Genomic DNA, 26,806 nt, shown 5'->3' on the forward strand with positions numbered 1-26,806 from the left:
ATAAAAATTTCATATAATAATAGAGGAAACTATATCCAAGTCACTAGATACACTATGCTGAAAAAATGCAGATCACATAAAATTTTTATTTTTATGTTTACTACACCATTTTCTGAATATGTTATAATTGCATACACTGGAGATTCAGGCCATGCATCATTTGGCCTCAAACTTACTTCCCACTGTTCACCTTTGCGGTACCCAAACCTGCAACTAAACTTACCTACTTCTGGTTTTCCACACTTTCCCCCCTCCTTATCTGCTCTTGTCCTTCCTTTTCCAACCCAGGTCAAGTTTCCCTTCTCCAAGAACTGTCTAGCTCCCTCCTGCTGTATATCCTCTCCTGCTCCACATGGAACTTTAACTGCCCTTCTCTTGGGAACTCCATTGTCCCTTTCAGTATCAGTATTACCACCATCATACGGGCCACCATCTTTAAGTAGGCTCCGTGCTGAGCATGGAGCCCAACATGGGGCTTGAACTCACAACCCTGAGATCAAGACCTGAGCTGAGATCAAGAGCTGGACACTTAGCCAACTGAGCCACCCAGGCAAGGCGCCCCCCATCTCACCTCTTGTGATCAGATCTATAATGTTTCATATTCCCCTTTGCATGTCACCTTCCTTCTGCATTAGTCATGGGGCCATACTTCTATAAAAATTTGAGAGAAAGTAAGCTCCAAAGGAAAAAAAATTAAAATAAAAAAGGAGCTTATCTTGCATGCATCTTGACTGAACTGTCTGTCAAATTTCAAGGCCTTTTTTTTTTTCAATGTTTGCAATTTTCTTAAATTTTTCTCACAAATTTTAAGTTGTCCTGGTGGGAGCTAAGATGGTAGGTAGCAGGCAGACCCTAGGTTTGCCTCATCCCTTGAACACAGCTGATAAATATCAAGTCATCCTGCATACCCAAGAAATCCAGCTGAGGACTGACAGAACAAACTGCACAACTAAAGAGAAAGAGAGGCTACACTGCAGAAAGTAGGAGGTGCAGAGATGTGATCTGGGGGAAAAAATGATCGCAGGTGCTGCAAAGGGTCTTGGTCTTGGACAGAGGAGAGAAAAAGACAGAGGAGCACACAGGGGGTCACATAGGGAGAACACTTCCCCAAAACCACTGGCTGGGAAATGAGAAAGGCTGATTTTTTTTAGTTTTACAACCAGGAGGGCTCAAAGACTAGAGTTTTAGAGGTCCGTGCTGTGGCTGGAATAGAGCCCGAGGGCACTGCAGTTTTCCTGTAGAGAAGGGAGGCAGGTCACCCAGGGACCCAAAGCATGATCTGCAGATCACCTGAGACATACCAGGAGAGACAGATGCCCCTTCTTGGAGCATTGCCTATCCTGGGCATTGCCTATCCTGGGACAAAAGAACCAGCAGGCACCATTTCCCTTCCCCGGCCATCAATATGGTGCAGAGACAGACATCTACTGAGGGCAGCTAATGTGGACACTGGCTCTTCTGTGTGCTTTGCCCCAGGCCCCAAGCTTGTGAGCCCTTTTGGGTCAAACCATCACTCCAGTGTGGCAAGACCCTCCCCCAGAAGACCAGTGCATGTCCCCATCACACCATGACCCTAAAGTTTTGAGTTTTAAAACTTTTGGACTCTGAAAAACAATCTGAGGGGTTTGAAGTGGCGGGGGGGGGGGGGGGGTGGGAGGTTGGGGTACCAGGTGGTGGGTATTATAGAGGGCACGGATTGCATGGAGCTCTGGGTGCGGTGAAAAAATAATGAATACTGTTTTTCTGAAAATAAATAAATTGAAAAAAAATTTTAAAAAAGTAAAAAATAAAAAAACTCAGCCAGCCTGGCTGGGATAGAACCCAAAGTGCACTGCACTGGTCCAAGCAGGCAAGCAACCCAGACACAGTGTAAGCAGTGATTTGAAAAACACCCAGGACACATGGTGGAAATTATTGCTCTTCTGGGAGGGCTACCCTGATGGCAGTAAGCATGAACTCTCCTCCTCAGGGACAAAGGAGCTGGCTAGTTTCCCTGTCTCTCAGCATAACCCATCATCAGTAAACAGCTGTGCTAACACTGGCTGCCTAAATTGCTTACACCCAGCCCTACCCCCTACATTCTGCTGCTACTGCTTTCTTGAGCAAGTGCACCTGAGAACAAGGGCAGCAGGTCCCTCCCCCAGAAGACTAGCACAACCCCCCAATACACACACACACACACACACACAACTACTGACCACAGATTCTGCAAAGCTTCAGCTCCAGTGGAGCCTCAGGTCTCTTTTAACAAGCAGACCAGAGCACACCTAGTTAAAACTCACCACACTCTGACCAAGATCCAAACACTCCCCACTGCACCAGTCCTGAACACTGTATGGACCCCTTCTTCATAAAGCCATTACTCATAGGGGCTGTAAACAAAATGAGCTTTTCTAACACACCAAAGGCAGAAACCTAGACAAAATGTCAAGACAGAGGAATTTATCCCAAAAGAAAGAAAAAGAAAAGGTCACAGCTAGGGATCTAATTGAAACAGGTATGAGCAATATGCCTGACCCACAATTTAAAGCAACAATCATAAGGATACTAGCTGGCCTTCAGAAAAGCACAGAACCCATCAGGGAGTCCCTTACCACAGAGATAAGAGAGCTTAAAACCTATCAGCCCAAAATGACAAACCCAAGAACTGAGATTCAAAACTGACTGGATGTAATGACCACAAGAATGGAAGAATCAGAGGAATGAATAAATGGTACAGAGGATAGAATTATGGAGAATAATGAAGCTGATCAAAACAGGGAAAGAAAAATCTTGGGTCGTGGAAGCATGATCCCGTGACACCATGAAAAATAATAACGTTCATACCAAAGGAGTCCCAAAAGAAGACAGAAGGGGGCAGAAGGTTTATTTGAGGAATAATAGCTGAAAACATCCATAATCTGGGGATGGATACAGACTTACAGACCCAGGAGGCACAGAGAATTCCCATCAAAATCAATAAAAATAGGCCAACGCCAAAACATATTGTAGTTCGATCTGCAAAATATTAAGAAAAAAATCATAAAAGCAACAAGACAAAAGAAGTCCCTAACTTATAAGGGAAGACAAAAAAAAAAGTTAGCAGCAGACCTATGCACAGAAATTTGTCAGGCCAAAATAAAGTGGCATGATATACACAATGTACTGAATGAGAAAAATCTGCAGCCAAGAATGTACTATCCAGCAAGATTATCAATCAGAATAGAAGGAGAGTTTCCCATACAAATGAAAACCAAAGGAGTTCATGATTGCTAAATCAGTCCTGCAAAAAATATTAAAGGGGACTCTTTGAATAGGGAAGAAAGACCAAAAGCAACAAAGACTAGAAAGGAATACAGGAAATCTCCAGAAACAAGGACAAAACAAATAATAAAATGACACTAAATTCATATCTATTAATAATTACCCTGAATGCAAATGAATTAAATATTCCAATCAAAAACAATAGGGTGTTAGAATGGATAAAAAACAAGAGACTCATTTTAGACCTAAAGATACCTGCAGATATAAAGTGAGGAGAAGGAGAAATATCTGTCATGCTAATGGAAGTCAAAAGAAAGCCAGAGTAGCAATACTTCTATCAGAGAAATTAGATTTTAAACCAAAGACTGTAATAAGAAATGAAGAAGGACACTATAGCATAATAAAGGGGTGGACACTATAGCATAATAAAGGAGTCTATCCAACAATAAGATCTAACAATTATAAATATTCATGCTCCCAATTTGGGAGCAGCCAATTCTACCAATCAGTTAATAACCAAAGTAAAGAAACACATTGATAATAATACAATTAACAGTAAGGGACTTTAACACCCCGCTCACAGCAATAGATAGATCATCTAAGCAGAAGATCAACAAGAAAACAAGGGCTTTGAATGACACACTGGACCAGATGGACTTCACAGATGTATTCAAAACATTTCATCCTAAAACAGCAGAATACACATTTCTTTCTTGTGCACATGGGACATTCTCCTGAATGGATCATATGCCAGGTCACAAATCAGGCCTCAGCAAGGGCAAAATGACTGAGATCATACAATACATATTTTCTGACCACAACACTATGAAACTTGAAGTCAAGCCCAAGAAAAAACTTGGAAAGATGACAAATACCTGCAGGTTTAAGATCATCCTACTATAAAATGAATTGCTTACCCAGGAAATTAAAGAAGAAATTAAAAAATACATAGAAGCAAATGAAAATGAAAATGTGATGGTCCAAAACCTTTGGGATGTAGCAGAAGAGGTTATTAAAAGGAAATAGATAGCACTACAGACTACCTCACAAAGCAAGAAAAATCTCAAGTACACAACCCAACTTTACACCTAAAGAAGCAAGAAAAAGAGTAAGAAATGAAACCAACAGTCAGCAGAAGAAAGGAAATAACAAAGAATAGAGCAGAAATAAACGATATAGAAACAAACAAAGGACCAGTAGGACAGATCAAGGAAACCTGGAGCTAGTTCTTTGAAAAAATTAATAAAATTGATAAACCCCAGCCAGATTCACCAAAAAATAAAAGAGAAAGGACTCAAATAAACAAAATTATGAAAGAGGAGAAATCACAACCCCCACCACAGAAGAACAAACAATAAGAGAATATTATGAAAAATTATATGCCAAAAAATTGGGCAATCTGAAAGAAATGAATGAATTCCTAGAAACATACAAACTATCAAAACTAAAACAGGATGAAATAGAAAACTTGAACAGACCAGACTCATAAACAGCAAAGAAATTGAATCAGTAATCAAAAATCTCCCGACAAACAAAAGTTCAGAGCCAGACATCTTCACAGGGGTATTCTACCAAACATTTAAAGAAGAGTTAATACCATTCTTCCCAAACTATTCCAAAAAATAGAAAGGAAAGGAAAACTTGAAAAATCATTCTTTGAGGCCACCATTACCATGATTCCAAAACCACACAAAGACCCCACTAAAAAGGGGAACTCAGGCCAATATCCCTTATGAACATGTATGCAAAAAATCTGAACAAAATACTAGCAAACTTAATCTAATAGCACTTGAAAAGAATACCATGATCAAATGGGATTTATTCCTGGGTTGCAAGGATGGTTCATTGTTCACAAATCAATCAACATGATATACCACATTAATAAAAGAAAGGAAAAGAACCATAAGATTCTCTCAATAGATGAAGAAAAAGCACCTGACAAACCATTTGATTCTTGATAAAAAAAAAAAAAAAAAAAAAAAAACTCAACAAAGTAGGAATAAAGGCCTATTAAAAGTTATGATTTTTCTCTTTATGACACTGGGGTACCTGGGTGGCTCAGCCGGTTAATCATCTGCCTTTTGCTCAAGTCATGATTCTCGGGTCCTGGGACTGAGCCTCACAGTGGGCTCCCTGTTCTTTCTTGCTCTCTCACTCTCTCTCTCAAATAAATAAATAAAATCTTCTTAAAAATCATAAAAGCCATACACAAAACAACCCCACAGCTAATATCCTCAATGGGGAAAACCTGAAAACTTTTCCTCTAGGTCAAGAATAACACAGGGATGTCCACTCTCACCACTGTTATTTAACATGGCATTGGAAGTCCTAACTTTGCAATCAGACAACAAAAAGAAATAAAAATCATCCAAATTGACAAGAAATAAGTCACTTTCACTATTCACAGAGATTACATGATACTCTTAGTAAAAAACCCCAAAGACACCACCAAAAAATTGCTGGAACTGATGCACAAATTCAGTTAAGTCACAGAATACAAAGCCAATGTACAAAAATCTGTTGCATTTCTATACACCAAAAATGAAGCACCAGAAAAGTGAAATCAAGGAATTGATCCTATTTTAATTGCACCAAAAAACATAACATACCTAGGAATAAACCTAACCAAAGAGGTAAAAGATATTACTCTGAAAACTACAGAACACTTATGAAAGAAATTAAAGGTGACACAAAGAAATGGAACAACATCCCATGCCCGTGTGTTAAAATGTCTATACCACCCAAAGCAATCTATACATTTAATGCAATTTCAATGAAATACCACCAGCATTCTTCACACAGCTAAAATAAACAATCCTAAAATTTGTATGGAATCACAACAAAAGACCCCAGACAACCAAAGCAAGCTTGAAAAAGAAAAGCAAAGCTAGAGGCATCACAATTCCAGACTTTAAATTACTTTCAAAGCTGTAGTGATCAAGACAGTATGGTACAGGCACAAAAACAGACAAATAGATCAATGTAACAGAATAGAAAACCCAGAAATGGACCCACAACTCCATGGTCAACTAATCTTCAACAAAGTAGGAAAGAATATCTGAAGGAAAAAAGACAAATGGTGTTGGGAGAACTGAACAGCAGCATGCAAAAGAATGAGACTGGACCACTTTCTTACATCATACACAAAAATAAATTCAAAATGGATGAAAGACAGGAAATCGTCAAAATCATAGAGAAGAACATAGGCAGTGACCTGTGTATAAGGTCGCTTCTTATACCTCTCCAGGGACAATAGAAACAAAAGCAAAAATGAAATATTGGGACTACATCAAGAAAAAAAGCTTATGTATAGCAAAGGAAACAGTCATCAAAACTAAAAGGTAACCTACAAAATGGGAGAAGATATTTGCAATTGACATATCTGTTAAAGGGCTAGTATCCAAAATCTATAAAGAACTTGTCAAACTCAACATCCAAAAAATATATAATCTGGTAAAGACATGCACAGAAGACATGAACTGATGTTTCTCCAAAGAAAACCTACAAATGGGCCAACAGACACATGAAAAGAAGCTCAACATCACCATCATCAGGGAAATAAAAATCAAAACCACAATGAGCTATCACCTCATGAATGGCTGAAATTGACAACATAGAAAACAACAGATGTTGATGAGGATGTGGAGAAAGGGAACCTTCTTACACTGTTGGTGGGAATGCAGATTGGGAAGCCACTCTGGAAAACAGCACGGAGGTTCCTAAGAACTTAAAACTAGAATTAAATTCCCCTACAATTCAGCAATGTACTACTAGGTACTCACCCAAAGGATACAAAAATACTGATCTGAAGGTATACATGCACCCCAAAGTTTACAGCAGTATTATCAACAACAGCCAAATTCTGGAAAGAGCCAAATGTCCATCAACCAATAAATGGATAAAGAAGTTATACACAATGGAATATTACTAGGCCATAAAAAATGAAATCCTGGGGTGCCTGGATGGCTCAGTTGGTTAAGCATCTGACCTTTGGTTCAGGTCATGATCCCAGAGTCCTGGGATCAAGCCCTGCATTGGGCTCCTTGCTCATGCGGGGTCTTCTACTCCTTCTCCCTCTGCCCCCTCCTACCCACCCCTTTGTTTGTGCTCTTGCTCTAAAAGTCTTTTCTTTAAAAAAGTGAAATCTTGCCATGTACAACAACATGGCTGGAAGTAGAGAATATTTTTTTAAGATTTATTTATTTATTTGACAGACAGAGAGAGAGCGATGGAGGGGAGAGGGGACAAAGGAGAGAGAGAATTTCAAGCAAACCCCCACTGAGAGCAGAGTCCAAATCTGGCTGGGTCTCATGACCCTGAGATCATGACCTGTGAAATCAAGAATAAGGTGCTTAACAAACTGAGCCACCCAGGCACCCCAGGGCAAGACAGTATCATGCTAAGCAAAGGAAATCAGCCAGAGAAAGACAAACACCATACGATTTCACTTGTATGTGGAATTTAAGAAATAAAACAGATGAACATAGGAGGGAAAAGGAGAGAGAGGCAAACCATAAAACAGACTCAACTATAGAGAACAAACTGAGGGTTGCTGGAGGGTTCATGGCAAGCCCATGAACTTGCACTCCTGCCACTCCCAGACGAAGTTCCCTTATGCCAACTGCCAGGACTCAAAAGAATTTTCTACCTTGATTCTCAATCCATTTGCCAACTGTTAGAGCCTCCTGATATGGTTTCTCAACTTCTATACCAACCCTGTGTCTACTGTATCTGGCAATCTCCATTAGTCCCCATCCTGTGTCCTCTGAACTCCATTTATCCTCCCTGCCAAGGATCGAGTCTCAAATCATATTCCAGATCCATCCCGGTGGCTCAGAATGAAGTAGGCTGTTACAGATGGTCGCCCTTTCAAAAACTGAAACACTCTTACTTCAGAAGACAAAGTCAACCTCTGGATAAAAAGATTTAACAATTGTAGGGACACCTGGGTGGCTTAGTAGGTTAAGTGTCTGTCTTCAGCTCAGGTCCTGATCCCAGAGCCCCGGAACTGAATGCTACATAGGCTCTCCTCAAGGAACCTGCTTCTCCCTCTGCCTGCTGCTTCCCCTGACTGTGCACTCACTCTCTCTCTCTCTGACAAATACATAAAATCTTTAAAACAGAAAAAGAAAAAGATTTAACAATTGTATACAGCCACCTTTTCTCTTGCAGAGAAAAAATAATGAGGTGAGTTTTCTAAGCCTTAGGCTGCTTAACGTAACCATGAACTAAGGAAAAGTAGTCCTATAAAGAATGTAAGTGCACCTGGGTGACTCAGTGGGTTAAGCCTCTGCCTTCAGCTCAGGGCATGATCTCAGGGTTCTGGGATCAAGCCCTGAGTCGGGCTCTCTGCTCAGCAGGGAACCTGCTTCCCCCTCCCTCTCTCTCTGCCTGCTTCTCTGCCTACTTGTGATCTCTGTCTGTCAAGTAAATAAATAAAATCTTTAAAAAAAAAAGTATAGTCCAAAAAAGTAGATGCACATACCAAGTTGTCCCAAACAACTTAAAAAGTTTTATAATTCCTGAATTGGTTATTAGTTTTTAAATTTAAATTTAAATAAATTAAAGTTAAAAATTCAGTTCCTCAGTGGCACCAGCCACATCTCAGGTGCTCAAAAGCCGTTTTCATCTAGTGGCCACTGTATCAGATATCAAAGCTCTAAGCAGGTGGTAACCTGATGTGGACAAATTGAATAATCAATACAACGAAGCCCAGTAAGTTTAGCCATAACATTTTAATCCCTCGTCACATCTTGGTGACAAGGGAAGGGAAAATCACTACCACTGGAAAACTGGTAACTGGGTTAAGTGCCCAGAGACCATCCCAATGCTATCCAGTAAACAGCATTTATAGCCCAGATTCTAAAAGACACACACTGAACAAACAGTCAAGTGAAAAAAAAAGAAAAACAGATCAACAGACAGGCATCCATATGTATACTTTCTGATGTTCGCAATCATAGTAAACAGCCTCAACATGGTAGGAGACAGGATAAAAATCGTGATGGTTCTCAGATCCGGCAGAACTAGACATACAGTAAAACCGCCAAGTAAATATTGTCCATGTTTGAAGAGTTGGCAGGTTGTTTAAAATAAAACGATCCTTAAAGACAATATTTAAACACTTGGAAGTATCAGGAAAATAACCGTTTATTGGAAATGAAATCCTTACTACAGCAAAATGCAGAAGTTCGTCTTCGTTCAGCTCATTTTTCAATTTTCTGAATAAAGTTTGCATTGCTTTGCAAGGTCCACACCAGGCTTGGTAAACGTCGATCACTAGGAGATGATAATATTTATGAAAAAACAGAGTCAAAGAATCTGGAATAGCAGCTCATCCCAACGCTGCACGCGGCAGATGAAGCAGGTTTTTACACTCTTAGTGGGGAGGTGCAAATTCCGCAAAACCAATAGATTTGGGGGCAGGGTAGGCTTAAGGTTCCCAAATGGCCCGACAACCAGGAGAACCCCAGTACCTGTTAGGCCTTTGTTCTGCAACATCTCATCCCACAGGCTTTGAGTATTGACGACTGCCTGCAAAAAGGAGACCGCTGTCAAGGGGTCTTCAAGCACCAACGCCCCTAGTAAAGACTGTTGGTAGGTCATGCTCACCTGTAACTGGACCTCTCGCTTTTTGCCCGCCATGTATCCCCTGTCATGGGAAAAAGGGAAGACAGGTAGAAAACGTTTAAGAGGAAATTTAAATGATGTTATTCCCTACGCATTCAAGCAGTATCTTAATGCCCCACAGAAATTTTCTTTTGATGGTATCAGAATATACACTCTCCCCATTTCTAGGGAGAGAGGAGCCCGGGTCCCCGAGGGATTCCTCAGGGGGCTCTGCCCTGTTATCTTCCTTTCCCAGTAAGAGGTAAGAATGTAAGGTAAGCAAGGTAAGAATGTTGCAAGGTACAGTTCCTTACAAAGTTTTCTTTTCCTCAAGTTTCACGGGGTGTTCTGTCTATTTTCATTTGCACATGTGTTAATGGACTGTGACCAGACCACGGATTCTCCTCGGGTCCCTCCTCACGGAGGTTTCATGAGTAGAACAAGACCCTAGGGTGGTCTTGAGCAAGCACATCAGAACGAGAGTTAAGTCAGTGAGGCCCTAAGGGCCCACTCCGGGGGGTCGGGGGCGCTCAGTGTGGTGGCCCGCGTGCGTGACAGCGGGACTAGCACAAAATAAAGGAGTTATTCGGGACGACAAAACCAAATCCATCCCGGGTAAAGGTGCTGGATTCTCCAACAAGCTTAACACACAACAGGTGCTCCTCCAAGCTACACTCCGACGTTTACAAGAACGGGAGGGAAGAGGCCCCCGAGGATCCAAACCAGCCCCTGGATGAGGCCTGCGGCCTTTGTGAGCACGGATCCAAGAGGTCCGAGTACCTGGGCGCAGAGCAGGTAAAAATCTAACGATCTGGACGTCGGTCCACGCTGGTCCCTGGAAAGAGGCAGAAAGAGGACCCTGAAACGGACATCAGGAGGAGGGGCCAACGTCCGCTGCCACCCCACCCACGCCGCGAGCCTGGCCCTCCCCGCGGGGGCGGTGCCTCGAAGCTCCCCCAGGGCGCAGGTCCAGGACCACTAAGAGCTTGAGTCCTGCTGCTCTTCCCACACCCGCAAGGGGTGGGGGGTGGGGGGGGGGGGATAGGCGAGGGAGGGTTGGGGGATGGGGGTGGGAGGGATAGGGGATGGGGGGTGGGTGGCAGGGGTGGGAGGGGTGGGGGAGTCCGCTGCCAGGAGCCCCTGTACCTCTCTGCTCAGTGCCGGACAGCCCCCTATGCTACGGGTGCGTTTGCCACCTGCAGGTTGACAGAAGTTCTCCTGTGACAACAGACATAATCACTGGTGTGCTGGTAGATGTTAACAACTAGCTCTCTTGGAAATTACTACGAATCATGATCAATTTTACTGGCATAAATAAGAACAATGTGTGACAACAAGTAACGAATAATTATAAAGTGTACATACAATATTCTGTTGCAAATTCCACAAAGTCAATAGATTTTTACAGAATGTTTTCACTGATTTTTGCCGGGGTCTAGCATTCATAGCCAATTCATACATGCAATTCATTCACGACTTGCCAGATTCCAAACATGAATAAATGCTTGGCCACGTTCACCATTAAAATCATGTTCAATACAAAAACATGTCTAAATACCGGTTTTCATACAGTTTTATCTCCTTACCATGAGTTGTTTCAAAAAGTAATTTTCTCACTGTTCTAAAATAGCACTGTAGGGGCGCCTAGGTGGCTCAGTGGGTTAAGCCGCTGCCTTCTGCTCAGGTCATGACCTCAGGGCCCTGAGATCGAGCCCCGTATCAGGCTCTCTGCTCAGCAGGGAGCCTGCTTCCTCCTCTCTCTCTGCCTTTCTGCCGGCTTGTCATCTCTCTCTGTCAAATAAATAAATAAAATCTTTTTAAAAAATAGCACTGTAATCATGAACAAACAGATAATGTTGATTATGTTTTAAAATACATGTTAGATAGCAAAATAGTGATGAGCACATGTCCTCAAATTTGAAACACTTTCTTTTTGCAAAATAAAAATAAGCTTTCCCATGAGATAACCACTGAAAGTCTATGTGGGAAAAATATTTTCATAGGTACTCTCTATTGAAAAGATTCTCCTATTTTATGATCATGATTTTTTATTATTATTTTAATAAAATTAACAGCTTGGGCGTAATGTGACACGTATAGAATGGCCTAATCTCAGCTGGTCTGGATTGATGACACGCTGTTTCCCAAGCTTCTTGGAGCATTGTAGTGACTTCTTGGCCAACACTACAGAGTATATGTAGTAAGTATAAATGATATTCTGCAACTATGGGTCCATGAGTGGTTTTAGAGTAGACATGCGAGCCTGTCATCATCATTCAGGAATACTAATTGGATTTAGGATTTGCTAAAACTCAGGAGTTAAAGGTGAAAGGTGAGAGGGGAATCAATGGCCACACATAGCTGGGACGTGACCATGTGTGACTGGCTCCCTATAAGAAACACTGAATGGAACTTGAGATCCAGTGCCTTTGCATATAGGTGGGTGGTTGAAACCTAGAGACAAAGCATATGCTGTACAACCCTGAAATGAGAGGACAAAGAAGCCCTTGAGGATGATAAGGGAAAAACTAAGATGGCAGATCAAACCAGCAAGGGAATTCCAGTCCCTGTCTCAAAGCCCTTCCGGGTTCTTCTTTCCTACCCTGTTCCCTGCTCGCGCCAAAAGTACCATGTATGCGGAAGTAGAAGGGTATAATTTACCCTCCCTGCTTGTGCTTGGGTCTTAGACCTTTGGAAATCATTCTCCTCTGAGCTCACCAGTGTTAAATTAACCTCCCATCCTCCAAGGTCTCCAAGTGCCACTTGGTTCTTCCGCCAGGATCCAGTCCAGGTTCCATAACAAGGACACTGCTGATAATGAATATATAAATAATAACAAAGCATAATATCCCCATTTCTCAGATTAGAAAATAAACACAATCAGCAATATCACTTCTTGGAAGCTTACAGAGTATTTTGCACACCTCAGGGAAGGTGTGCATAACACATTGGGGACCACTAGATAGAAAATCAAGATATCTACAAAATAACTGGGCAGGAGATCGATATTTGCAGATAACTGGCATATTTAAAGGACAGAAGAGTAGAGTTGAATGGCCCAGGAAAGTATGGCATTTGAGAAAGTGAGGCCCCAAGAGGGTGCACTAGGAACGTCAACATTTAGGAACAGAGAAATTGAAGCTAATGAAGGAAACTGAGAAGGAATAGCCAAAATGGGAGAAGAACCAAGAGCAGGTGATGTCACAGAAATCAAAGGATGAGATGATGGAAAGCCAACAATTGTCAATATTGCCAAATGCTGCAAAGTGGTCAAATAAAACAAACAAACAAAGGTCAAATTAAATGTTGCTTATGTCGACTAAACAGCAAAGAAGTCAATGCTGATGTCATGAGAATGTTTTCAGTGGAGTCTTCTGGGGAAAGTTGCTGGAAGAGAGAATGTCAAGACAGAAAGTGGAGGCAAAGAGAATCAACAGCTCTTTCCAGAAACCTAAAAATGAAGAGAAGGGACGTTGCCAAAGACCGTGGGCTGGTTTTAACTACCGTTCAATAAAGTGGAAGAGGTTGGCTACACTGTATTGAAAGGGTGATTTTTCAAAGTCAGGAGAGCAAAGGTTGAAGAAATAGAGAAATAAAGCTTGAAGAGATGGGAGAGCACAGAAGGGAACGAGGCCAGATGAGAGGACTGGCGCTCCTTCCAGCATGAGCAAAAGAAATAGGACATGTTTCTGTATCTTGTTTTCCTCTATTTTACGAAGTTATTAAAATATCTTGTGCTTTTAGTGACTTTAATTATTTTTATTACAAATATAAGGGCCTATTTAGCCAGAGCGGCCCCACCTCGGTTGAACAGCCATTTTGTCGTTTATGCAGTAAGACGTAAATTGACCCTACCCTACCCCCCACCCCGCCCAGGGGAACTTATTTAAAACCAAGTCTGCGATACCAGTCCCAGGTAACGAAGCCCAAATACAAGGGTGGGTCAGGTCAGGTGGAGATAATAGCCCGAATGCGGGGTTGAGTCAGGCCAGGTGGAGACGTCCAAATAGTCAAGCGTGCATACTGTCTCCCTAGCTACCAAGGAGTGTGGGCCCAGCCTTTTGGCCAATTCTCACCAAGGTGATAGGCTAGTTCAAATGTGTACTATACGGTAAATTGTAATTCAGTTGGTCACCTATGTATGACCTAGCATGACTGTGCCCCTTTCTCTGTGTGTTATAATCTCATTTGCAACCTGTGTGTGGCCAGGCCCAAGCACATGGCCTTTGCTCTATAAAAGTTAGTCTGTGAAGCAGGGACGGGTCGCCCTCTCTGTAAGAGGCGTGGCTCCGGCCGGTCAGTTTGATTCTTGATGCTTGGCACGAAATAAAGCTTTGCTTGACCTTCACTATGTATCAGTCTCACTCCTTTAATCACAGACCCATTATTGGGGGACCCAACATTGGGGACCCAACACAACTATCTTGGAGATTCCCTGTGGTTTAAAACTGTTAGCATTCAAAAGTCTATATCCATAAGCTGTATTTTTATCCAGTCAACCTTGCTCAGCTCCCAGGACCTGACCTTTACTGCATACTTGCTTGCTCTCACTGACCTTTGTCCCACACTGTTCCCTGAGCTCTTCTTTCCAGCTTAGCTCTTAACGCAGCCAAATGGAAAGCAAAATCCCTTCCAGAGATAACAACTGAGCTGACCAGACCTCCAGCCTACCCAGGCCGCTCAGACCAGCTTGAGCTGAACTCCTGACTCAGGCCAGCACAGAATGAAGGTAGAGGGATCTCTAGAATGCCACACAACCACTTTTACCTCATTATAATGCCAAAATCTCTGCCCCAGGAGGGGCGCAAGCTCATTTACAAAATGTACAGAAGATCTCACAGCTTGATCAAGGGTGTGGGCTTTATGGGAAAACAGTGGGAAACTTCTCAATGTTTAAAATGGGAAGATTTACAACAGATGGATGACATTAAAGGTTTTGATTCTTTTTTTTTTTTTTTAAAGATTTTATTTATTTATTTGACAGAGAGAGATCACAAGTAGATGGAGAGGCAGGTAGAGAGAGAGAGAGAAAGGGAAGCAGGCTCCCTGCTGAGCAGAGAGCCCGATGCGGGACTCGATCCCAGGACTCTGAGATCATGACCTGAGCCGAAGGCAGTGGCTTAACCCACTGAGCCACCCAGGCACCCCAAAGGTTTTGATTCTTAAAAAAAAAAAAAAATCTGCTGTGACATCAGTGTGACTATTGGATTAAATGTGTTTGGGGTAGTGAAATGAGACATAATAAGATAGAAAGCTATTATAGCAATAGGGGAGGATGGGATTAGCCCTACAAGAAGGCAGAGAACATGCCTAGGGCAAAAAGGACTCGCTTGAGATACCTTGGGCTTAGTGTCAATAGGACTTACGAAGGCACGCTTTACAGGAGTAAGCAAGAAGGAGAATCCACAGAAAACTCTGAAGCTTCAGATTTGGCTGAGTGAATGATGTTTTTCACATGAGGGTGGAAAAAAGAACTATTAGAACTGGAGGGAAGATCATGAGTTCAGGGATTCTAGGATGACACAGTGGAAGGAGAAATCTATTGAGTCTCACCACTATTGACTGTTAAGTCAGGATTATTAAGATCCACAGAATGAGTGACTCCCCAGGGAATAAATTACAGGGCAAAAGTCCTTGAGTCATAATAGCAGGATCAGTAATTTGTGAATATATAACGCTTATTACATGAAGGCTTTTCTGACTGCCCCCCAGCACACATATTTTTTGTGAAATCCCTGTGAGGAGGCAGTATTGGGTAGTGGGGGTCTTTCTGACCTTGGGCAAGTTTCTTATCCTCTTCATAGTCTAGTGTCTTCCCTGGAGATAATAATAGAACCTATTTATCACTTTCTGAGGATTCAATTATTTAAAGTAGATATAAGGCTTAGAACAGTTTCCAGCAGGGGAGTACTCAATAATTGTACTCATCTATTGTCATGTAGAGATAAAACTCTAAAATATTCCATTTAGTGCTCCTGTGTGGGCATCATCTATCTAAAACCTATACCTTTCACAAAAATCCCTATCACTGTTATAATGAATAGATGCTAGTGCCCTAAAGCAAATGCAACAAAGTTAAAAAAAAAAAAAAATTAACCCCCCAGCATAGGTGCATGATATTGACCTCTCGGTATAGCCCTGCATTATTTCTTCTTAAGGGGGTACCATTTTTTTTTCTCCTGCAATCTACTTGACATTTCCACCTGAAATAGCCCAGTGGAAAATTAAGTGGAAATACCAGAAAACTCAAAAGGCAGTTTCAAGACACGTGTGCATTTATAAAATTATTATTGGGTTTTGTTTTGTTTTGTTTTGTTTTTTGGTTGGTTTTGTTTTGTTTTCAGTTCTCTTCAAAATCCAGAATGAGTTGGAGGCAGTAAGAGTCACATCAGAACTTCTTGCTGGATTCTTTGGTGCTGTGGCGTGAAGTTGTCTTGCCTGAAGCTAAAGCCTCTGACCTTCTCACAGGGAAATGGGGAAGAGGTGGCAAGTCCTCTGTATGGATGCATCCAAGGCCACGTTTACTCTTTTACCCTGATAATATTTCTGTCAGCGTCTCTGCCTCTGCACCCCACCTTGTTATTTATTTGAATCTGTTGATAGTTGTGAAATCTTTCTTTTCATGAGACGGGGAAGAGGGCGTTTGAATTGGGGAAACCGAGGCAAATGCAGAGAATGGAGTTCCCTTTCCATCCACCTTCAGGAACGCATTTGAGTTCTTAAGGAATCAGCTACCTCTCTGCAGGAAGCAGAATGCAACTCAGAGGGAGAAACTGAAAAGGCATTAATGAAGGTACGTTTCTGTGAGCAGAAATGAGGGAGCCAACAAGGGATACTGATGTAAACAGAGATTGCAGCACCAAGTCCAGGCCTGGAGGGACGAAGGGAAGAAAAGACCTTGGAATTCTCCATGGAATGCAGGGAGAGCAGGGCCATGAAGTAGAAGCTGAAGCCTAGAGCTACAGGCCCTGCTAGATGTGTGATAACAATGTGGGGAAGGGGCAGAGAATCAGGCCTCATCCTCATTCCTCCCTCTGGACCGACTCTCCTGCAGGTAACTCCCAGTGGTCAGATCCAACCAGGAGCCCAGTAACAAGAAAACCCAAAGTACCATGCATCAGGGCCGGGTTCCTGGTGCTCAGAGCAGGGCCAGGCAACGAACTCCATATAGGGTTGGGAAAAGATCAGGGACAGATAGGGATGTTTATCCAGAGACTTAAAAAATTCTAGACATGGAATGAAGGCCAGAGGTAACAGAAGGATGAAAGACAGTTTTAGGGACTCTGGACCTACGTAGAACTGGGGACCATTCATTCTGTCTAGCCATGGACTTGGAGCCCAGCAGAGTTCTTGTGTTTTGATGACTGTAAACACTGGAAGAACGGGAGAATCTGGGCATGGACACTGGAGATCTTGTACCACTTTGTGGAGAGAAGATTTTGCCAACTAGGAGCATGCGTAAGAGAAGAAGGACAGGGCAGACCCATGTGGTGGCTGCGCTAATGGTCCTGTCTGTGGATTTGCAAGAGGAAGGCTTCCTTCCAGGCCCTTATATCTGTGAGCTGGAGCAATCCTAAGTTGTTTAATACAAACATACATGACATTTTCCTATAAACAAAAGCTAGTGATAGCAGGATATCTTGCTTCACACAGGCATTAGGGTTCTCTGCAGAAACAGAACCAATAGTATCTATACGGAGAGACAGACAGACAGAGAATTTGTACTTGCTGTGCACTGCTATCTGCACTCTTACAATACCATTTAATTTTTATATTCTGAAGTAGGTTCTATTATTCCTGTTTCACATGGGAGGAAAGTGAATTTCAGAGAGACACAAGGCCAGTCTCCTGTAAGAAAAGGATCCTCAGGTACATCTCCAAATGATCTCTGGGTGATGCTGATCTGTGCTGTCCAATATATTGACCATGAGCCATGTGTGAGCCCTGAAATGCAGCTGCTCCGAACAAGCCTCAAATACACACCAGATTCTGAAGAGCTTAATAGGAATAAAATAATGCAAAAAAATCTTATAAATAATTTTTATATTGATTGTTTCTTTAAATGATAATATTTGGGATAGAATGGGTCACATAAATCATATTCAATTCAACTTCACTTGTTTCTTTTTCATATTTTAATATGGTTAACACAATCATTTCATTGTATCTCTCAGTTGTGGGGATCAGGAATTCAGGCAGGACTGAGTGGGCAATTTCTCCGCACCGGCTGAAGGGGACTGGGATCACGTGGCGGCAACCCCACGGCAGCGGGGTGGTCTGGCCAGCCCAAGCAGTTTCATTCCCATGCCTGGTGCTTTGGCTGGAAGGCTGGGCTTCTCTGAGCTCATCTCCCCTTCATCTCCAGCCATCCATCGCAGACATCTCCATGTGTTCTCCTCAGCAGGGAAGTCAAACTTCTTCCATGACCGTTCAGGCTCTAAGAGCAAGGTTCCAAGGGAGGGAAATGAAGGTTTCCAGTTTCTTAAGGCCCACTTCTGGAAATGGCAGGGTCTTTTCTCCTCTGTTCTGTTGGTTGGCGCAGTCGCAAATTCCACTCCCAGGGAAGGGGAAGGGAAAGAGAGATTCCATCTCACAGTGGGAGCCGTGCCAAAGAATTTGTGTCCATTTTTAATCTATCAAGTGTATCTAGGGCAGCGATTCTTACACTTTAGCTCACATCAGAATCACCTAAAGGGCTCATTAAAACACATAATCACTGGGTTCCACATTCACAATATCTGAATGAGTAGGTCACAGGTAGAGCTCAAGAATTTGCATTTTTAATAATGTCCCAGATACTGCTCCTGCAGGTGGGGATCTAGGAACCACACTCAGAGTGCCCGTAATCCATACATCAGTATGACTAACAAAGAGAAATTCCTACCCACTCCCCAGCTGTTCCCTTTGCAGTCTTCACCCTAAAACCATTCCAATGTACTTCCATGTAATATCATCTATTCTTTAGGGATAGAAGCAAAGCTTATACAATACCAGAACCAGTTCGTATTGACTCAGAAAACAGGCAATGATATTTCTTGTTATCATGAACACCTGGAACTGAAAGACCCCTCTCCCCTTGCTAAAGGCTTGTTTAAGTAACCTGATGTCCCCACAGCACCCCCTCTCCCCTTGCTGAAGGCTTGATTGTTCCCATAGCCGGATGGCAACACATACCAGGATGTCTATTGTCTGTGATCACCCGGTCTGTCAAAAGAAAAGACAAATGAGGAACAGAGTGTATCTGGGACTTTCCAGAGTGCTGAGCCAAGGCCTATCAGAACAAACCGTTGTGTCCTTGCCTTAAACCCAGTGCCTGACAATGCTTGATTTAAGTTAACCAATCAGATCCCTGTAACCAAGCATCTGCTTCTGTAAACTTGCTTCCCACCACCCCAACCTTGCCCTATATAATCTGCTCCCCAACTTAGCCTGACGCGCTCAGTCCACAAAGGCTGATGTGTCCGCAGGCGCCTGTGTAACCAATAAACCTCTTGCAAGTTGCATCCAGTGGAGGCGTGCTGTTTGATTCTTGGGTGCAGCTCCAGGGTCTTTCAGAACAGGCAGGAACTAACAAGTGGATGTAAATCTCAGGCACAAGTGCTTTATGTGGCAGCATTCCACAGGTATAAATAACTCGCTTACTGTATTTGTTACCTATTGCTGTGTAATACATTATTCTGAAACTTAGTAGATGAAGACAGCATTCATTGTCTCATTGTTTCATGGTAGGAATCTAGGAGTAGATTAGCCGAGTGGTTCAGGTTCAGGGTCTCTCAGTGAGGCTGCACTCAATGCCAGCCAGGGCTGCCATCACCTCAAGACTCAAATGGGAGGGGATTTTCTTCTGAGCTGCACGTCTACTGGCAGGTCTCAGGAGATCCACTGCCAAGCTCACTCACGTGGTTGTTAGAAGGTATTGACTCTTTGCCACTTGTGCTGCCCCATGACATGGCAGATGGTTTCCTACAGGGTGAAGCAATCCGAGAGACAGCACAAAGGAGAGAAAGGATGCCCTAGATGGAAGCCCTAGTCCTTTTATAACCTAACACTGGAAATGATACCTCATTGTTCTGCCCTATTTCATTCATAAGTTAGTTGTAAAAGGGGAGATTGCACAGGGGCAGGAATATCAGGCAGAGCTCATCAGAGGCTTTCTTAGCTCCGCTGCCCACAAAATTAAAAGGAAATCATGGAACCCAATAAACTGGTAAGCGAGCAATGACTACATCCTTAAGTTACACAATCAATCACAATCTTGAAGTTACTCAGGACATATCATATCCCCTTAAAAAGTGATTACATGTAATTGAAGTGCACTGCTATTTAGCATGTTCCTGTTTTATAAGCAGTTTTATAAAATGGTTCTTCTATAGTATTTTAAGTGTTATCAATAATTATAGAATAATAATAAGTTTTTATAGGCAAAAATAAGAATAAGCATCCATTAAGTTACTGACTTAATAATTACATAAAGCATGAGATTAACATTGATGAATAGCATCTGAGCCTCTAAAGTCTATTTTTACATGAATCAACATTCTGAATCTGTTTTAAAATTATTTATAAAATGTGTCACTGGATTTGGAAAATAAGTAATGTTATCCTGAGGATCACATGCCTGGCACTGTAACACAACTTAACACATGCTTCTGTCTTGTTTTACCTTTACCCAAACCCTGTAACATAGGATACTGGGGCTCAGAGATTATAAATACTTCATCCATGGGGGCGCCTGGGTGGCTCAGTGGGTTAAGCCGCTGCCTTCAGCTCAGGTCATGATCTCAGAGACCTGGGATCGAGTCCCGCATCGGGCTCTCTGCTCGGCAGTGAGCCTGCTTCCTCCTCTCTCTCTCTCTCTCTGCCTGCCTGCCTCTCTGCCTACTTGTGATCTCTCTGTGTCAAATAAATAAATAAAATCTTTAAAAAAAAAATAAAAAAAATAAAAAATAAATACTTCATCCATGATTCCATAATTACCAAAAACCTTTGAATCCACATGTGTAGATGACTCTCAAATTCTTTTGTATTAACTATGCTGTCTTGTTAGCCAGTAAGGGTTTGGTTATTTGATTCATTAAAATTTAATATCAAAGGTAGCATTATTATAAGCAAAGAATAAGGGCATGTCAATTTCTAGGTCAGGTAAGTATCAACTAACACAATAAAAATAACCAAGACAACCAACTGCGATTCTATTGATCAAAAATAATTTTATAAATTCTATTATCAGAAATAACCAAGACAACCAACTTGGATTCTATTTATCTCAATCCAGATTACTTGTCTTGGCTATTTCTACTGCATTTAACTGATACCAGAGTTGATTTTCATTATGTAATATTACTTGTTCATATAAGGTGCCTTGGATAAGCTTAAAAACAGTCCCACACTCTCAAAAGCTTGGGCTCTAATAGAGTCTAATGTAGTCTAGTATAGCATGCTTTGACTAAGACCAGCTGCTTTACACATTTTCCAATTTCTTTTCCTGCTTAATGGATCCATGTCTAGAAACGTCGATCTGGGAGGCATTCTCTATTTCCTGAGTACCTACAAAGTCTTAGTTAGAATCAAACCATATTAATGCTCCAGCAATCCTGGAAGTGTTTCCTTCCAATAGTCAAGTCTATTGACTATTAAACTTAGTTCTTTCCTCCAAATACTACGGCCAGCTGCCATATCTTCGCTGACTACTGGTCATTTTCAAGAGGCATGTATATCAGGCTGAGCATAAGTTGAATAAGTTAAGGCTCTAGAGTCCATGTCTTCAAATTCTCTAGACCTTAAAGAAGAGATAGTTTGGAAAAGGAGGGAAAGAACATTTTAAGATCAAAGCCCAGCAATAGAGAAGGCAAAGAGAACAGGCTGGACTGTTGAGTAGGAAAGGCCCATGGTTGTGCTCAACAGGAGTAAATACTGCATGAAAAAGAGGTTGAGTTGAGTCTGGAAAGGACATTTAGGGTCAACTTGGGTAGAGCTATGGCAAGTGAATATACAGTTCACGGAAAACAGATCACCCAAGAAGAGGGGGACAATTGGTCTTCATTACCTTTTCATGGAAAAATAATTCCAGTGACAATCAAGAGCTGAGAATTTGAAAAATTTTGAAATCATGGTAGCAGTCGTTCATTTGAAACTGTTTTGTCACAATGGTAAAAAACAAACAAACAAACAAAAACAATTACAAAGTGAGGGACAAGGAGTATTTAATGGATAACCCCACCTATGAAACACACCATATCCAGGCAACAGACAGTAGTCAAAGCAACAAAAATTTCATTATAAAGAACTAACTCAGAATTGTCTATCTCTGAGTAATTTTGAATAAAATGTACCCGGAATACGTGGTGGGGTATAAAACAGACCACTATTACTAGGAGGAAGAAGAAGCTCTTGATTTGAGCTCTATAGTCTTGATGTGCCCACATGTCAGGCCAGAGAGCTTTTATCAGTTGAACGATGACGCCCATCTCTATCAGAAAGAGTATAACAACTGTTGAGATCATAATGACAATCATAGAGTAGTTCAAGATAATGAGATCCCCCCGGTTGAGATCTTTGTAGAACTCAAAGCACCGTGGTTTTTCTGAGTAGCTTGGATGTATGCCATATTGTAAAAGTAATATTGGCCAAAAAACAAGGCTGCCCGTGGTCCAAATAACAATGCTTAATACTACCATGTGGTATTTTTGCAACTTTTGCATTTGAAGTTTCTTAAAATAGACGAGCAATCGGAGTATGACAATGACCACATAGAAAACAAAGGTGAAGTACATATGACCGTATATTATGCTGCTGACCAGTCGGCAGAGAAAGGATCCGAACTCCCAGACATCTAAGATATAATAGCTGAGGCGGAACGGGAGGCTGACCAGGAGGACTGAGTGTAGCACTATGATATTGAGAATGATCATGGCAATCATGGATTGGCTCTTCCTTTTGCACATCATACGTGACATCAGTACTGTCCCCGTGGTGCCTCCAAGCAAAACCATGCTGTAGAGTGTTATCAGAATCATCCTGCAGTGTCTCTTGCAGTGGCCTTGCTCTGTGTTTGAGGCGTTTGGCAGGTTGGTCATATTGTTGGGCTCCATGTATCGCCACAAAATGCTTAGAAGACCATAAACTCCTAAATCAAAAGTTTCACAAAATTATAACAGATATATGGAAACTATACAGCAACTAACTTTAATAATATTGAGTTTTACAATCCTAGCCAACTGTTTATAAACCTCAAGCTATAGACCCAATAAATATTGTCAGGGACTCCCCTTAATGATTTTATTTATTTATTTGACAGAGAGAGATCACAAGTAGGCAGAGAGGCAGAGAGGAGGAAGAAGGCTCCCCGCTGACCAGAGAGCCCAATGCGGGACTCGATCCCAGAACCCTGAGATCATGACCTGAGCCGAAGGCAGCGGCTTAACCCACTGAGCCACCCAGGCGCCCAGGGACTCCCCTTAATTACCCAAACATTAAAGAAAAAGAGTGAAGCAAAATCACAGAAGTAAGTCCGTTTGAGTATAAAATTAATAACTGTAGACCCAGTCATTCTATTAAGCTCACATGCCAGGGCTGAAATTAGCATGGGACATGTTAGCTTGTAGCATAAAATTTAAGGAAAGGCCAAAAACTCAGTAATTAAAATCAATGGTATTTTAATGCAATTTTTTTAAAAAAATTAAAATTTAAAATTTAAAAAAAATTAATGCAAAAAATTCATGATGAATAAAATAACAAAATTTTAAATAAAGGCAGAGTCGGCATACACACAGGTCACACTCATCTCAGATCTACAAAGGTCATTTTTTCTATTGTTAGAAATCCAATTTGGGATAACATAGAGAAGATCATATAAATTGTGTGCAATTATTGTAAGAAGATGCATCAGACATTTTAAAATATTTTCTACTAGGAGTACCTGGTTGGTTCAGTCCACAGAGCATGTGACTCTAAGACTCATGATGGGCAAAGAGCCTACTTTAAATAAATATATAATATTTTCTATGAATAGCTTCTGAGCAGGGAGCAGCCCACACTATATCCTGCACTCTTCTTCTTGCTAACACTGAATCTTAGACTAATACGTTACATTTCCGTGAAAAGTTGGGGTTGGTGGGTGGGTGAGTTCTGTTTGGTTTTGTTTTCTGTTTTTGTTTGATTTTTTTTTTAAGATTTTATTTATTTATTTGAGAGAGAGAGCAAGAGAGAGTCAGGAGAGGGAGAAGCAGTCTCCCTACTGAGCAGGGAGCCCAATGCAGGGCTCAACCGCAGGACCCTCGGATCATAACCTGAGCTGAAGGTGCACGACTAATCGACTGAGCCACTCAGGTGCCCATGTTTAAGTTTCATGTAAGTTTTTCAGGCTGGATGTGTAAGGAGCAGTGACTGCGTAGCAATCTGCCGTCCTGCAAATGAGTGCCAGATCTGTCACTGGGTCGCTGTGGGAGTGTGTGTGAGTCACCTGGCTCCACGGAGCTCGAGCTGTGAAATGCGAGAGGTCCTACTGTCTACATGAAGCAGCTAATGGACTTGAAATAGCTCGGTAACAACATCAAGAAAAGCCATGTAAAAGTTATGATACTTAACGTGAAACATCAGAAACGAAAAGACATTTACCCCTTTTCTCCTTACTTTGTATACCTAGGCAGATATACACTTAGTCACATAAAACTGCTATGGCACCAGTAAGTATTTATGAATATTATGAATGTCGGAAATTTATGAATATCCGACAATAAAAAAAAAAAACTTTTTCAAACCTTTGATTGGACAGTGTGGGACTCAGACATCAACAGGTCAGTCATCCCTGTCCAGAAGGATCTGTCCCTTTTTCTCATGCATCTACCACTAACCTGGCCAGAAGCAGTTTGAACGTTGGTATCTGAGGGAGAAGCTATTCCACAGCAAATGTCTAAGATATTTTGGAATTTTTCCTCTGCTACTCCAGCATCTCCTCAGAGGGAATAACTAATTTTTTTGTTTGTGAAACATTATATTGGACCTGGCATATTTAAGTAAGATTTTATTACAACTCAAAAATGTGATTATCAAATTTTATGTGCTAGAATATGCACTTTCACTTTCACAAAGTACATATTTAAAATATATAATGCTGGGGCACATGCATGACTCAGTGGCTGGGTGTCTGCCTTTGGCTCAGGTCATGCTCCGGGGGTCCTAGGATCAAGCCCTGCATTGGGATCCCTGCTCAGTGGGGAGTCCGCTTCTACCTCACTCTCTCCCTCTGCCCACTCACGCTCTCTCTTGCTCCCTCTCTCTTTCCCAAATAAATATATAGAATCTTTTTAAAAAATTATAATAAGATAAAATATATAATGCTTATGTGATTTTTGTGTGAAACAGAAGAGTTTCATATAACTTATGAACAAATATGATACCAATTTAGTTTAAAATTTTGGTAGCCCCCAAGTCTAAGAAGACAAGATTCAAATTTGAAATTATTTTAAAGCAATGAAAATCTAAATTGTCAGTTGCAGTTTCAATGCACACACCTTCCCAGGCTGTATGACATTTGGAAATAGTGTGCCCTGCCACTCACCAGCAGTCTAATTGTGGGACAAATGCTAAGCTCTAAAGCTGTCTCTTCAGCTATAGATATGGGAATGAGAACATATATTTTGTAAGAAGTTACATGGTGTCTGTAAAGAACCTAACAGATTCCCTGACACAGAATAGGGCATCAAAGTACCAATGCCTCTTTCCTTCCGAAACATACACAAGGATATTTCACAAAAGCAAGATCCCACTCTTCTGTAGTTACTTCTCAGTATTGTCCTAAAAATATTTAAATACATGGGGACTATGTTCTACTGTTTCTATCCCCCCCGCCCCCCCCGCCTCAAGACTTAAGGCCACAGCCCCCACCTCCACACCAAACATTATCCTTCAATAGCCTGTAATTTCTAGGTATTTCTCTGTTTGTTTTCTAGGCAGAAACAAACGACTCCCCAGACTACTTACGCGATCTTTTTTCCTCTTAGGATTTGGTTCTGCTGGAAGATTCAGGGCCCGCTGCTTATTTATGGGTCATCCACATCCAGGCAGGCAACAAGAACATGTGGCTGGAATCAAGACTCCAGCAACGACAAGCGTCAAGAGAAATCTTGGGGTGAGCTATGAATGACAAACACACTTCAGACTGAAGGCTTTCGAAGTTGAACAGTCAAGATGGAGGACCCAGATAAACCTCCTAAGGGCCACAAACGGATGTTGGTCTCCACAGCTCGTGGTTAAACATATAAAAGAGCATTCTTATACATCAAGACTTTCATTTTTACTGTCATTATTGCAGAAATTTTCCTTAGTAACCTGAAAAACTTCCATGGTTTTCTTTTTTTTCAAAAGCTGCCTCTTATCATACTTGTATGTTTTAGCCCACATGTTTTACATGAAGAATATAAGAATAACCTAGAGGAGGGGTGCCTGGGTAGCTCAGTCGTTAAGCCTCTGCCTTCAGCTCAGGTAGTGATCCCAGGATCCTGGGATGGAGCCCTGCGTCCGGCTTCCTGCTAGGTGGGAGCCTGCTTCTCCCTCCACTCCCACTCTTGTGTGCCCTCTTTCAGTGTCTTCTCTCTCTCTCTCTGTCAAATAAATAAATAAATAGGAATGACCTAGAGGAGTACTCTATCAGACACCTTTATATCTTCAACAGTGTGCTCAAAATATAGCTCTGTATTTCAGTTTTCAAAGACTCCCTTCCCTTAGCAACTGTATTCAGAGATATGGTTCTTTTGAAGCCCAAACCTCTGTGCTGTAATTTCCACAAGAGGGTTCATGTCATTTTTCTCGAAAGCATTTCCTTTCCTCACATCAACCTCACTTTCGACCTTCATAATCATCTTCAGCTGTGCTAAGATCTCAAAACATATTTTTAAGGAAGCATTGGGTTTAGGACATCTGAAGATGCAAGAGACATCTTCATGACTTCCAGTGG

At 41.7% G+C, this 26,806-nt stretch overlaps 2 protein-coding genes across 4 annotated transcripts in view; both read right to left on the bottom strand.

Annotated features, from left to right (window-relative positions):
* NME8 (NME/NM23 family member 8) overlaps window positions 1-10,853 on the bottom strand; it is a 59,259-nt gene extending 48,406 nt beyond the window's left edge. For all 3 annotated transcript variants that reach the window (XM_059170765.1, XM_059170764.1, XM_059170763.1), the window contains exons 1-4: window positions 10,633-10,853; window positions 9,856-9,895; window positions 9,720-9,777; window positions 9,416-9,522 (exon numbers count right to left, since the gene is read on the bottom strand). In XM_059170765.1, coding sequence (XP_059026748.1) covers window positions 9,416-9,522; window positions 9,720-9,777; window positions 9,856-9,888 — 198 coding nt within the window. In that variant the 5' untranslated portion in view covers window positions 9,889-9,895; window positions 10,633-10,853. The remainder of the gene's footprint in view (window positions 1-9,415; window positions 9,523-9,719; window positions 9,778-9,855; window positions 9,896-10,632) is intronic.
* An 11,185-nt stretch (window positions 10,854-22,038) lies between these two features.
* On the bottom strand, window positions 22,039-26,039 carry LOC131829228 (probable G-protein coupled receptor 141). The gene is made up of 2 exons (XM_059170766.1): window positions 25,834-26,039; window positions 22,039-22,978 (listed from the first exon to the last, which is right to left on the bottom strand). The coding sequence occupies exon 2, from the start codon at window positions 22,941-22,943 to the stop codon at window positions 22,056-22,058; it is 888 nt and encodes a 295-aa protein (XP_059026749.1). The 5' UTR covers window positions 22,944-22,978; window positions 25,834-26,039; the 3' UTR covers window positions 22,039-22,055.
* Window positions 26,040-26,806: the final 767 nt, after the last annotated feature.

The sequence above is a fragment of the Mustela lutreola genome, chromosome 4, assembly GCF_030435805.1.
Source record: "Mustela lutreola isolate mMusLut2 chromosome 4, mMusLut2.pri, whole genome shotgun sequence".
NCBI lineage: Eukaryota > Metazoa > Chordata > Mammalia > Carnivora > Mustelidae > Mustela > Mustela lutreola.